This window comes from Filicampus tigris, chromosome 14 (assembly GCF_054856515.1).
Source record: "Filicampus tigris isolate MCC_2025a chromosome 14, RoL_Ftig_1.0, whole genome shotgun sequence".
Classification (NCBI taxonomy): Eukaryota; Metazoa; Chordata; class Actinopteri; order Syngnathiformes; family Syngnathidae; genus Filicampus; species Filicampus tigris.
Genome location: NC_141230.1, coordinates 13108146 through 13121424, shown reverse-complemented (window position 1 = coordinate 13121424; position 13279 = coordinate 13108146). Strand labels below are relative to the sequence as shown.

At 40.1% G+C, this 13279-nt stretch overlaps 3 protein-coding genes across 16 annotated transcripts in view; 1 reads left to right on the top strand and 2 right to left on the bottom strand.

Annotated features, from left to right (window-relative positions):
* Nucleotides 1-5638, bottom strand: part of LOC147136421 (claudin-10-like) — a 108791-nt gene extending 103153 nt beyond the window's left edge. For all 13 annotated transcript variants that reach the window (XR_015089550.1, XM_086051531.1, XM_086051535.1 and 10 more), the window contains exon 1: nt 5291-5638. The gene's annotated coding sequence lies outside the window, so the exon portion shown is untranslated. The remainder of the gene's footprint in view (nt 1-5290) is intronic.
* On the top strand, nt 1225-8137 carry dct (dopachrome tautomerase). The gene is made up of 8 exons (XM_086051529.1): nt 1225-1712; nt 2437-2736; nt 3284-3384; nt 3685-3851; nt 3936-4115; nt 4192-4327; nt 4402-4603; nt 6848-8137. Exons 1-8 carry the CDS (start codon nt 1430-1432, stop codon nt 7018-7020), a joined length of 1542 nt encoding a protein of 513 aa, XP_085907655.1. The 5' UTR covers nt 1225-1429; the 3' UTR covers nt 7021-8137.
* Nucleotides 7694-13279, bottom strand: part of LOC147136418 (glypican-6-like) — a 113139-nt gene continuing 107553 nt past the window's right edge. For both annotated transcript variants that reach the window (XM_086051527.1, XM_086051528.1), the window contains 2 exons: nt 12490-12665; nt 7694-11204 (listed from right to left, as the gene is read on the bottom strand). In XM_086051527.1, coding sequence (XP_085907653.1) covers nt 10999-11204; nt 12490-12665 — 382 coding nt within the window. In that variant the 3' untranslated portion in view covers nt 7694-10998. The remainder of the gene's footprint in view (nt 11205-12489; nt 12666-13279) is intronic.

Genomic DNA, 13279 nt, shown 5'->3' with positions numbered 1-13279 from the left:
ATTAGTGTGCAAAATGCATGCAAATAAGATATTAGTTACATTTACTACTTTTTAATACCTTTTCATTATTTAAAAAAACAACAAAAAAACAGTATATGGTTTCAATATTTTTTTTATGTTTTATCATTAACCTTGTAATTATGAACAAATGACTGTATAAATTCTCAGTCGTCCAGGTCATTGTAATCTGCAAATGTTGATTTGAGGCAACTGGACTTTTCTTGTTTGTTGAAGAGGTTTCAACTTGCAAAGATAAAGTTGTCAACATAATCACAAAACAGTTTGAAAAAAAAAAACACTTTTTAAAACTCATCCACATCTTGTAAAGCAAAATGCATTAACACTAACGGCTAATACAGGTAGGAGTGTTTAGGAAGAACATCTCGATATCACCATGTACTGCATTACCTCTCATGGTACAATACTCAGTATCGTCCAATGGCCAACTATGTACCACTGCAAACTTGCTGGCCTATTCAATATGACATGATTAGTTTTCTACTCAATCTACAGTCAACAGTGCGTGATCTCATCTAAACAAGCAAATGCCACGTTTTAATATGTTGTGCTTTCATATACTCAATCTAATTTCTGTGATATTTGGACGCTTAATGTGTTTGCCCAAATTTATCCTCCTTTACCTGCCTTGATATCATGGATATGTCAAAAGCTGATTGGCTTCCAATAGTTTGCTTATCACATTGATGTAAAACCGTTATTGTTGGCAAAATAGGACATTAATGATGTATTACAAGGGATTGTGATTCCCAGCCATAGCTCCAAGAACAATAGAAAGCTAAACGTTTGTGTTCCAGTGAAATTTGGCATCACATGAATTGCACCATTTGCCTCATGCATCATCCCCACTTTTGGAAAACAAAGTGAAAGATTCACTGAAAAGTCCCTTATGATACAGAGCTAGTACTTCAATGAAATGACAACAGTGGCTAATATAATGATCCTGTTATTTTGTGCACTTATGTTAACCCACTTATTGTTACATTTTGCCGGCTAAAACCTTAATCTGATTCATCTTTTCAGAGAACCTATTGAATACAATTCTTGATGAAGTGCATTAAGGTCTTATGCCTAATAGCCCCTTCAGGCAAACATGTTTCTCGGTTCACATCTCAGTCTAGCGTCTCAGCTTGCCTGTCAGGTGATCGTCACAAGACCAACTAGTCTAATCCCACCCAGCCCTACTAAAGCCCCAACACAAAATTGCGCCGTCCTTAATGTGCATGAAACCAACTGGAACAGAAGATGATTTGACTTTAAGTGCCATTTCCACCAACTTTTTTCGTATCTAATTTGAAGCAGAGGAGCCACTGCAGGGAGGGAGATTGCACTTGTCCAAGGGGAACTAAATTATCAGTTGATCAACAAGTTGATTTTTCTCCACTGACCGGAATAAACAAACAGGTGGAAAATGACGAGCGTATTACTTTTCTGCCTCTTTTGCTTATTTCTGCGACCTGGTGAGGCTCAGTTCCCTCGAGCGTGTTGCACCGTGCAAGGGATTCTGTCCAAGCAGTGCTGCCCTGCCCTGGGCTCCGATTCTGCAAACGTATGCGGCACCCTGACAGGGAGAGGAAACTGCACCGCTGTCCGGGTCGACACCAAACCCTGGGGTGGACCGTACAGACTCAGGAATGTTGATGACCGGGAGAGATGGCCCACCAAATTCTTCAACCAGACTTGCAGGTGTAGTGGTGAGTAATGTACAGTTACGCAACTATTATATTAACCCATTAAGGACTAAAGCGCCTGTCTCAACAGCTCCCCAAAACCTAAGGTCACCTTTAGAATTGCCCTTGAAAACCTGAAGTTCTCCCAGAAATTCAACACTTACAAAATGATTAATATCTCAGCCACTGTAGCAGACGGAAACATAATTCCAAAAGAATCAAAGATCTTAGACATCTGGCTTTCACACAGGCAGAATTTATTATTATTTACTGTTTCAATCAAAGATGTAAAAATAACGTGTCGGTGCAAGAGAAGCACTACTTTAATTAAAAAAAAAAAAAATCAAGTGGTAATTACCATCCTCTATTCTGTTACAAAGACGTCAATATCGTCATTGTCGACAAACCATATCATATCACATTTGACTGGTTCCACTGGTTGTGCGCGTCGTCTACATAGCACTGCCGTTACTTACTTTAATTAGAGCTCCCGGCGATCGGCGCCATTGGCCTACCTACGGCTCTAAAAAATTCCACGACATCCTCCGCGGTCTCGCGACACCGTCACGTGTATATTCTGATGCATTAAATTGGCTAAGAGACGTACCCGCTCTCCCGGCTTTAAAGGTAGAATGACGCAATAGCGTTCCTGGCTCGAGTGGTAGAAACGCCGTTATGCGCTCCCATCCTTAATGGGTTAAATAAATTACCCACGATCATGGCGAATAACACTTTATCTGCGTTTCAGGCAATTTTGCAGGCTACAACTGTGGACAGTGCAAATTTGGCTGGACGGGACCAAACTGCGACCAGAGGAAAGCTCCGGTCATTCGAAAGGACATCCACACGCTGACCTCTGCAGAGCTCCAGGAGTTCCTGGATGCCCTGCAACTGGCTAAAACCACTATCCACCCAGATTACATGATCGCCACCCAGCACTGGCTGGGCCTCCTGGGGCCAAATGGAACTGAGCCCCAGTTTGCCAACATTTCCATCTACGATTTCTTCGTGTGGCAACACTACTACTCCGTCCGAGATACTCTGCTTGGTAAGTAGTTTTCGTCATCCTAACACTCAAATTAAAGAACACTGATTAAATTCACTGCCAAAAACGTTTTTTTATGCGTTTTTACAGTCCAGCCATTCAATCCCGGGAACTTATTTATATATTTTTTCTATTTATTTTTTTAACGTTAAGGGTCTGAAAATGTCTGGCAGTTAATGAGTTAAAAGCAGAGTCGTGCAATGATTATTACAACTGAAGTTATCCAGGTCAAGAGAATCCCAAAAAAGTTTAATAGAAGGCAAATGCTTTTCTTGGTTTGTGAAACTTCCATAACATTAGGCTATATAAGGCAATTCGTTATGCATAAATTATAACAAATAACTGCACAATCCACTGTTGCTATCAGTCTGTCCCTAGCTCATGGCAGTATTATTGTAGTTGCCGTCAAGGTTCTCAGCACAGAATTTTAGGAGTTGCAGTCTGTGTTCATAGCGTGAACTTACTTTTGCTATGATTTTTTCCACAGAAGTTGATTTTTGTTACGGCCCTCAATTCCAAACATACAATTTCAAAAAATATTTCCCAATAGGTCCTGGTCGCCCCTTCAAAGCCATCGATTTCTCACACAAAGGACCTGCATTCATCACCTGGCACAGGTACCACCTCCTCAGCTTGGAAAGAGACCTACAGGTACACAAATCCATTTTTTTCTAGAAAAAAAAAAACATGCGTTGAGAATTAAGTGAAGGGTCCGAATTGGATCACTTCCTCATCATACTGACAACAGGAGAATAGTTTTGGAATAAGGGGGGAGGGATATCCAAAAAGTAACAATTTCATGAATACGTTCTTATATAAATGTGCCAAATTTGCCTAATGAAGCTTATCTAAGAAACACACACACACACACACACACACACAACAAGAGTACATATTTCTTCTAAGAACATACTAATACCATAAAACCATAATACCCTGTTTTTAATACAGAGGCTGACTGGCAATGAAAACTTTGCGGTACCGTACTGGAACTTTGCTACGGGGCAAAATGACTGTGACGTGTGCACAGACGCTCTGCTGGGAGGCCGAAACCCAAACAACCCCTCCCTCATCAGTAACCAGTCCAGATTCTCCAACTGGGGGGTGGTGTGTAACAGGTCTGCACTACAGCACTGAGAAAGTGGGGTAGTGAATGCGACATGATTGCCACTAATCACAAAGCCTTGTGCTCGTCATTCCAGTTTGGATGACTACAATCGCCTGGTGACTCTTTGCAATGGCACCAATGAGGGTTTGATTGAGAGAGGTGTGATGAGAGGAGCTAACACGACTATGCCCACCATGAGTGATGTTCGCAGCTGCCTTGGCATCCGGGACTTTGACAGCCCTCCATACTTCACCAACTCTTCCTTCAGTTTTAGGTGGACCTTTACAATAGACCGTATTCAACCATCCGTGACTACACTGCACTCCGTTAACCAATGTTTTAACACACAGAAATGCCCTAGAAGGGTATGATAAACCAAATGGCGAACTGGATGAAACCGTCAACAATCTTCACAACCTGGTCCACGCTTTGCTCAATGGAACCAGCTCTTTGCCTCACTCTGCAGCCAACGACCCCATCTTCCTGGTCAGAGTCCAATTTCACAGGTTGCTCAGAAGTTAAAAGAATGGGGTGTTGAATTGTGACTGCTTGCCTTTTAGGTTCTTCACGCTTTCACTGATGCCATTTTTGATGAGTGGATGAGGAGGTTTCTCCCTTCCAATGCCACCTTCCCAGATGAAATGGCCCCCATCGGTCATAACCGGGACTACAACATGGTTCCGTTCTTCCCTCCAATTACAAATGAAGACATTTACATACCATCAGAGCAGCTGGGGTATTCCTATGCCGTTGCTTTCGAAGGTAAGCAAGTGGTCAATGTCAGAGTTCAAACGTTTTTTTTTTGTTTTTTTTTTCAGATATAAGGTGAAATTGTGAGTATTTCTGCTGAATTAGAGCAAAATCACAAGTAACAATTATCTGATCTGACCACTTATGCAATTCTGTAATTTTGCAGTTGCATCACAATAAAAGAACACTAAAGCAAAAAAAGAGGAAAAATTTACTTATATGATCGCTATAGGATATGATCTGTAACAACTTTTTAGGTGTATTGTTCACAAATTATGACGGGTTGTTTTTCTTTCAGATGTTTCAGTATAATAAAGATTGACATGTTATTTCCATTCTGTATTCACAAATGACTAGATCGGCTTCTGAAGTACTGTATGCCTTGAAAACAAGCAAAGGCAATATTTTGGCTTTGCAACAGTTAGCCAAATGTGAAACACTTTCCAAGGGTACTTGATCACGCATTGAATATAAGACTTACAAAAAAATTTAACCATAAAAGACATCAGAAAATAAAATGTCAATATTAAATTTTTGCACTGACTAAACAAAGAACACAGAACGTTTGAAAGTGCGGAAAAAGAAATGAGTGTTTGTCCTAGTCAACAGGTGTCAAACTCAAGCAAAGTTTGCCACACGTTTCTTACTGTAGCAACGTCACTGTATGACCCCATATTTGAAACAAGAAACACTTCCTACCGTTTAAAGGTGATTGATATGTTTCCAAGAATCATCCACACGGAGTATTGTATCCATTGTCCGGTCAAGAGGAGAAAAAAAAAATATCCGTCGTGTTTTGGAACGTCATCCAAGGTCTCTCTGACGATAGCGGCTACTTAGCTAACGTTAGCTATCTTCGCACTCTAGAGCCAAGATGTCCGTGTACAAATTATACAATTAATTAAGAAAGTGTTCACACAAAAAAACACTAAAGGGGCCAAACATATGAAAATGGGGGATTAACCTGGACAAAAATAACATGTTCAATTGTTAACACGTAGCGTTATTTATGTACTTGCTTGAACTACTTTTATTTTATTCCACGCGTCACTGTTACATAAACCGGAAACCAATTATTCCCCTTTTAACGCGATTTAACAAACAATGTCGTGAATATTTAAATGACATTTAATTACTTAAAAAAACGTTTTTAATCAGGTTATTTTACTGTCCACTGTTTTAAACTAGTATGGGATTTGTGAGACACTTTATTAGGTACACTTGCATTAACTTGGATGCAATAGAAACGCTTTTGTTTATATATATATATATATATATATATATATATATATATATATATATATATATATATATATATATATATATACACATATATTATATTATATAATATTATATTATATTATATATTATTTTTAACGTAAAAGGCAAAGTTTCACAAAAGCGTTTCTATTGCATCCAAGTTAATGTATACACAGTATACAATATAAGTACAGTGTTTTGTTTTTTTTTTTACAATATTGTATTACATTGGGGCGGCACGGTGGCTGACTGGTTAGCACGTCCGCCTCACAGTTCAGAGGTTGTGGGTTCGATCCCGGCTCCGGCCTCCCTGTGTGGAGTTTGTATGTTCTCCCCGTGCCTGCGTGGGTTTTCTCCAGGTACTCCGGTTTCCTCCCACATTCCAAAAACATGCATGGTGAGTTGATTGGACACTCTAAATTGCCCCTAGGTGTGATTGTGAGTGTGGATGTTTGTCTTTGTGTGCCCTTCGATTGGCTGGCAACCAGTTCAGGGTGTCCCCCGCCTACTGCCCGAAGACAACTGGGATAGGCTCCAGCAGGCCCGCGACCCTTGTGAGGAGAAGCGGTATAGATAATGGATGGATGTATTACATTGAATTGCAGTTCTCCACCCACAATGGTATGCTGTTAAAAGCAAATGTTTAATATGTGCATCCATTTTCTATAGCGCTTTTCGTCATTACCATAGCTGATGAGCTGGAGTCTGAGGGCGGAGTACACCCTGGACTGGTCGCTAGTTACTCGCAGGGCAGAGGTCACAGATTTGAACCCCTAACTTACTGGCCACTACCACTGCAATTGTCTGGCAACTAGTCCAGGCTGTACTCTGTCTTCGCGCCAAAGTCAGCTGGGATAGGCTCCAGCTCATTCGCCACCATAATGAAAATGAGTGGTATCGAAAATGGATGGGTGGGTGGGTGGATTAGACAATTGAATGTAATTTCTGCATTAGATTGCTAATTATGAATGTCTTGTCCTCTTTCCTTTCTTTCAGATGCAGGAGGATCGGCCGTGTTTGTGGTGGGATCAACACTCGGGGGAGTCTTCATCGGGCTCCTGGCCCTCCTCCTTATCTTCGTGCTCTACCTTCGCCAGCGCAGAAACACAGGCTTCGAACCCCTGATAAAAGCAGACTTCACACATAGGAAGTACACAGAGGAAGCTTAGATCCCTATCAGTTTGCAGAAGCAGAGAGAAATTAAACCTACTGTACAGTGGCCTTCATGAAACAAAAGTAAAATAGTGATCGTGTTGATTAGGGGTGGGGAACCTACAGTCTGTGGGCCATATATACATCCTGCAAGAGTACTTGATCCAGCCTAAATAACATTAAACTTGGCCAACACATAAAAACCTGAAATGGTCCCTCATAGTGACAAGGTTCTCAAACCCTGTTGTATGAAGATCAGTGTTTCCCAACCTTTATTGAGCCATTTTATACGAGGAAAATCTTACAGTGCATCACCAAACAAAAATATCACATAAGGTATATACTAAAATTGATTCCATTAATTTACTCACAAATTAACTCAGTGTGAAATCTGGCTCTATTTACTCAAACACAACGTTAATTGTACCTTCTGCCATCTAGCGGAAAAACTATTACAGGTAGAAACCTGTGACTGTACATTGCTGGGATAAATTGATGAACAGTGATACATTTATTTGAAGTTAATCCTGCCAGGGACTGCAAATGAAAAGTATCCGTTGGCTAATTCTGGCATGTTTACATGTAATGTTCATTAATATGCACTGTCCCTTTTAAAGAAATAAATTACAAATGACAAAAAATAAATGATTTTTACGGCCTGATGAGCTTTCACGGCACACTGATATGCCGCTGTACAGTGGTTGGGAATCACTGTTGTAGATGAATGACATACGGAAACAATGAAAATCATGTGATAATTGAGCCCTTTAAAACATGCCTGAAGTAAAATCAATAAATAAATCACAGCAAATGTATGTCATCTATTTAGAAATAAAGTTCATCTTTTCTGCACTCATCACAAATGAGAATCTATTGGAATGTTTTTAACAAATATTTATTCTTAAGAACAGTACAAAAACACTGAATGCAATCCCCTTGAATTGCATTGTAAGGCATATTTGCTCATCTGCTTGAAATCAAAAGTCAAGCCAAGTTCATTTGCATTTAACAACAACAATGCACTGATGAGAAATAAAAATATTGACTTGAAGCATTTCCACCTCTGGATATATTTTCCCCAAACTTTTTATTGCAAAAATATTACCATTAAAGGTTTGATGATACAAAACATAAGAGCACTAAAGAATCATTTTTGAATGACACACTGTACACTTGTATAAATCCTTGCTGATATGTTATGAAATGTATGACGCAAGCTCTCGGAGGACGTGCACAGAAGCTGCTTTTGGTTGGCCAGCCTCCCCGTCCCCCTCAACAATACGCTCTACTGACGAGACGCATTCAGGCCTGTCCACTCTCCACTCTCCACGGATTCTCATTTCACAGGTGACTGTGGTCGCCTTCCAGCCTGCCTGCGCTGCACACACACTAACGTTCAGGCTTCACAAAACACATTCAGGGGCCCCTTTTCTTTGCATTTTGACGCATACTCCCTTTAATAATCCCCTTATATTCTGCATTATTGTGCTAGTGCAGCTATAGAAATGGCACACTTGGGGATTTTTTTTGTCCTTTTCCTGGGACATTTTTGTGAATTGTATTTCTACAATCAGTACTTTTGGCAAAATCCATTTTTTTGTGTAACAAAAACACTTATATTTATTGTTTATGAGCCTGCTCTCAGAATCACTTAGTTGGATAGAGTGATGTAGCATAGGCGTAGGCAATATTTGAAAAGAAGGTGGTGGGGTGCGGGGGCGTAGAAGCTTCCGTGATTAAGCGGGAAAATTATCTACACTTGACTTTTTAATGTTATTGGATCTCTGGATATTCTGAACTCCTGCAACGGTGTATTAATTTTGTGATTTATTTACTGGATAATTTCAGGGCAGCAAGTTGGATGATTGGTTTGCACTTCTATGTCAGAATTCAGAGGTTGTGGGTTCGAACCTGGGCACCGGCTTTCCAGTGTTTTCTCCCCCCAGCTTCTCTCATAATTATGTGCCCTGCAATTGGTTAGCGACCAGTTCAGGGTGTATCCCGCCGCTTGCTCAAAGTGAGCTGGGATAGACTTCTGCACATCCGGGAATGGATGGATGGATACATTTTAAGGCAATCACCTTAAATCTGCTGAATTCATGCAATAGTTTTTTATTTATTTATTTATTTATTTTTTAATGGGATGGGACAAACTCTCTCATTGTTCTGAACTCCGTAGCTGTAGCCAATCTTAGCTGACGTTATAAGGAGAGGTACAGCCTGGCCTGGACTGGTCACCAGTGAAGGGAATATAGAAGAAACAAATTAGCAATCATATCTAAGAAAAAAGTTTGAGTCTTCAATTAAAATGTATGTTTTTGGAATTTGAGGAATCCAGAGTACCCATGAAATAATTCATGCACACACAGTGAAACCATGCAAACTCCAGACTGGAATGCCTGAGCTGAGATTCAAATCCAGAGCATCTACTTCACCTTCAAAATGTAACAATAATCATCAAAATACATTAAATGCTGAACTCTTACAGAAGTCCAATAACCTGTTGACTGCTTGTTAGAATATGCAACTACAAATCAAGATTACATTTGGTGATTCCATATTTTGTAGCTGTTATTTCATTATTCAGTGCCTCTTCACTGATATGCCCCTGTAAATGCACAACTGAACTTTGAGCACTATATTTTCTTGACCTTCGCAGCACTGTGTACATTATTCAACTGATTATTCTGCTATAAATTATTATTCTATTATTCAATAAACTGTCCATAATATTTAACCGGGTACATTGGTGCTCCTGTTGTCAATACCACACATATGTATGTATATGGGAATTGCAGTTCCTCTAGTTAATCCAGCCAGATTGACAATTGTGTTTATAATGTTTATAGTATAATGCACAATGTTCATATTTTAGATATAGAAGTTCATTCATTTTTTGTTTATTTTCCTTTAACTGTTTAGTTATTTTATTACAGCACTGCAGGCCGGAGAGGAATGCTATTTCGGTTATGTTGTATGTCATGTATGTATAGCAAATCTGGTGCTTGGATTTATCACAAGGAATTCCGAAAGTAAAAAATTCCTGATTAGAAACACCCAATTAAACTAAACAGCAGTTTGCCGGCCTCATGTATTATTATTATTTTTTTGGGTGGGGAGGGGTCAATGTGGTTTAATGAGTAGTTCTTCACAATAGTGATTGAATAGTTTTTCGCTTTTTGAACAGAATGGTTGTACTTTCAATGGTTAGACACGAACAACAATTAGCCTTGTGAGCAAATAAAGAATGGTAGTGGAGGCACCTCAGCACACACTGTCTACTCTCAAGACTACTTCATTAAAACTCCCCAAAAATATGGAATCATTTTGCAGAAAATTAATTAATCTGTTCCAAACCAAATGAAAGTAGACAATACCTGCCTTTTCCCTTTTGTGAGTACACGGCATGAGGTCAGACTATTAAGACACAGTTGAAATCAATTTAAGAATTTGATAGATGTTTTTTTAAATTAAAAAAATAATATTTAATTATTTATAATGAAGGGGAATCCATTATTAGTAGACAATTTCATGGCAATTAAAGTTGCAAGTTAAACTGTATGCACCTGTCACACCTGCCATTAAATTATTTGAATCTGATTCAAATGTTACACTGAACATAACTGTACCACTTTAAGTCATCAATAAGCACATTTTTAAACCATCTTACACACGCACACATTTTTTTCCTTATCACAAAACATCAAAACAGTCAAAAGTGCGTGCTATATTCATCCACATGGAGGCAGACATCACTGCCTGTCATATGTGTGCAAAGAGTTGTTTTTTCCTTTTCTTTCATAAAAATAGTTTTAATCTCTCAAGCAGAGTTTGTGGGGTCGGCTTCAGTATTGGACAGAGGGACGATGGTGTGAACGATCAAGTCAATGGATGCAAATTCTTTGGGAAAGTGGGAATATTGATGCATGACTGACTTGACTTCTTCAGGCTGAATACTGTCTGGCAAAGGTCGTCCCCACCTGTTTTCTCCTGCATTATCTCCAATGTATTTGGAGTACCAAAGCTGAGAGGGCCAGTGTGGCTAAGAGGCCCACGGGGGGCACACGGTATGAAGAAGAGCTGTCTACAGGACCCCTCTGGTCGGCTTCCACACCCGGGGCTTCGGCAGGCGCCATACCCGCCTCTGTGGGGCAGGCCTCCGTGCAGCCACTTCCACTGCCTGAGCCGCTGCCCTCGTCACCTACAGTGGTGAAAACAAACACATGGATTCATAATTAATACTGGTGATTTAAAGAATAACGCAAGGCAATATTTAATCAGGAAGAAATGTAGTTCAATGTATGCATCGAAATGTCAACAATCATACAGCAGCAGGTGCTTGGTTGATGACAGTGTTGATATTATCTTTACTCTTTGTTCCCTTGCTTTGGTTTTCTGGACTATTGTCTGGCATATTAATAAGCTTTTTTAAACAACAAAGGACTTCATCTGTGTTTGGCATATATGACAAGAAAGTACACCGAGTTAAGCTATAGAATGCTACATTATCGTCTCACGCTAGCCACTAGCTTGCTAGCTGACATTTAGTGCCACGGCACAGATTGTAATTGATTTTTCCTCCCTCTTTTTTCCTTTTTTCTTCTATTATTTTGCCATCTTTCCTTTTTCTTTCTTTTTCTTGTCTTTGCATCAAAGTATGTCTCTAAATTGCACATAGGTGTGAATACAACAATTAATGGTTGTTTATCTAAATGTACCCCACAGTCAAGAGGACTGGTTTCAAATCTCAGCTATCTTCTGTACGGACTTTGTCTATTCCCCCAATGCTGACATGTTTTTTATTTGGGTACTCCAGCTTCCTTTCATATTCCAAAAACACACAGGCTACGTACGCAAAGTCTCTGAACACACTGAACATGAGTGTGCATGAAGTCAGCTCACTCTAAATTAACACATTCTTCAAGCAAGTACTTTCAATTCCACTAATTATTAGTCTCACATGGCAGCACGGTGGTTGACTGGTTAGCACGTCCGCCTCACAGTTCAGAGGTCGCGGGTTCGATCCCGGCCCCGCCCTCCCTGTGTGGAGTTTGCATGTTCTCCCCGTGCCTGCGTGGGTTTTCTCCGGTTACTCCGATTTCCTCCCACATTCCAAAAACATGCAAATAGTTGATTGGACACTCTAAATTGCCCCTAGGTTTGAGTGTGAGTGCGGATGTTTCTTTGTCTCTGTGTGCCCTGCGATTGGCTGGCAACCAATTCAGGGTGTCCCCCACCTACTGCCCGAAGACAGCTGGGATAGGCTCCAGCACGCCCGCGACCCTTGTGAGGAGAAGCGGTATGGATAATGGATGGATGGATTAGTCTCACACTGTTATTTTAAAATTTGCAACATGTCATCAGCAAGTGCAATGCAGGAAATAAAACTGACTGGCTGATAACAAAAACTGCCCAGGCAACCAATACTGTAAGATAGGTGCAACATTAATAACCTCAGAAGAGAAAAAGCGCAACCCATAACTCACTTGAGTCCTGAAAGTATATATCGTTGCCATTATAGGCGTTTTTCAGCTTGTTGGTCATCACCCGGAGAGCCATGATCTGCTGACGGATTAATGTGTCCGGACGGGTGATGTCCACATTGACCTCGGGGTTGTTCACCTGGTTGGTCAGCCCGTCCATTACCACTTCTGGGAAATACCTTTTTTGGAGAGGATAAAAAACATTGGCGATATATTTTTGTAAAAGCAAGCCAGATTTCTCAGTTGTCATGTTGCGCTCTCGAACACACAAAGACATCCTGTGAGACTTGACCTAGAAAGAAAGAGGAGACTATTATCTTTTGAAGAGTCACACTCTCATGAGTCGCCTCTGAGTGTGAAGACAAAGCACTGCAAGATGACACAACATTCCATCCAGTCAATAAAAAAATAATAACTCTCTGAACTTCTGACATACTACAGCAGCCTCTTTGATAAAGCAGCAGTGGATTGCTGTGTCATTCCATTCTTATTGCTTGTCAGAACACCATTTGTTCCCCTCGGAAAGAACACGCAGGTCAGTCTGGAAAATAAACAAATACTGCAGAACAAGTTTGAAAGCACCGGTAATTCGCTAAAAAATTGTCTATGAAGCTGCGAGATGACTAAATTTGTCAAAGATAATGTGGGTTAACACATTCCAGTATAACACGGTATGCATCTTAATCATATATATTTTTTTTCAATACAAAAATGATTACAAGGTCGACAATGAAGATAAAAGGGATGATCTGATCACAACATCAATTGTGCCATGCTGTAGATGTGGACCAAC

Bases quoted from the DNA above. Each gene is read 5' to 3' on its own strand.
- dct (XM_086051529.1), top strand. From the start codon at position 1,430: ATGACGAGCGTATTACTTTTCTGCCTCTTTTGCTTATTTCTGCGACCT. The intron at 1,713-2,436 runs GTGAGTAATGTA...TCTGCGTTTCAG, and splicing joins CCAGACTTGCAGGTGTAGTG to GCAATTTTGCAGGCTACAAC. The intron at 2,737-3,283 runs GTAAGTAGTTTT...ATTTCCCAATAG, and splicing joins CGTCCGAGATACTCTGCTTG to GTCCTGGTCGCCCCTTCAAA.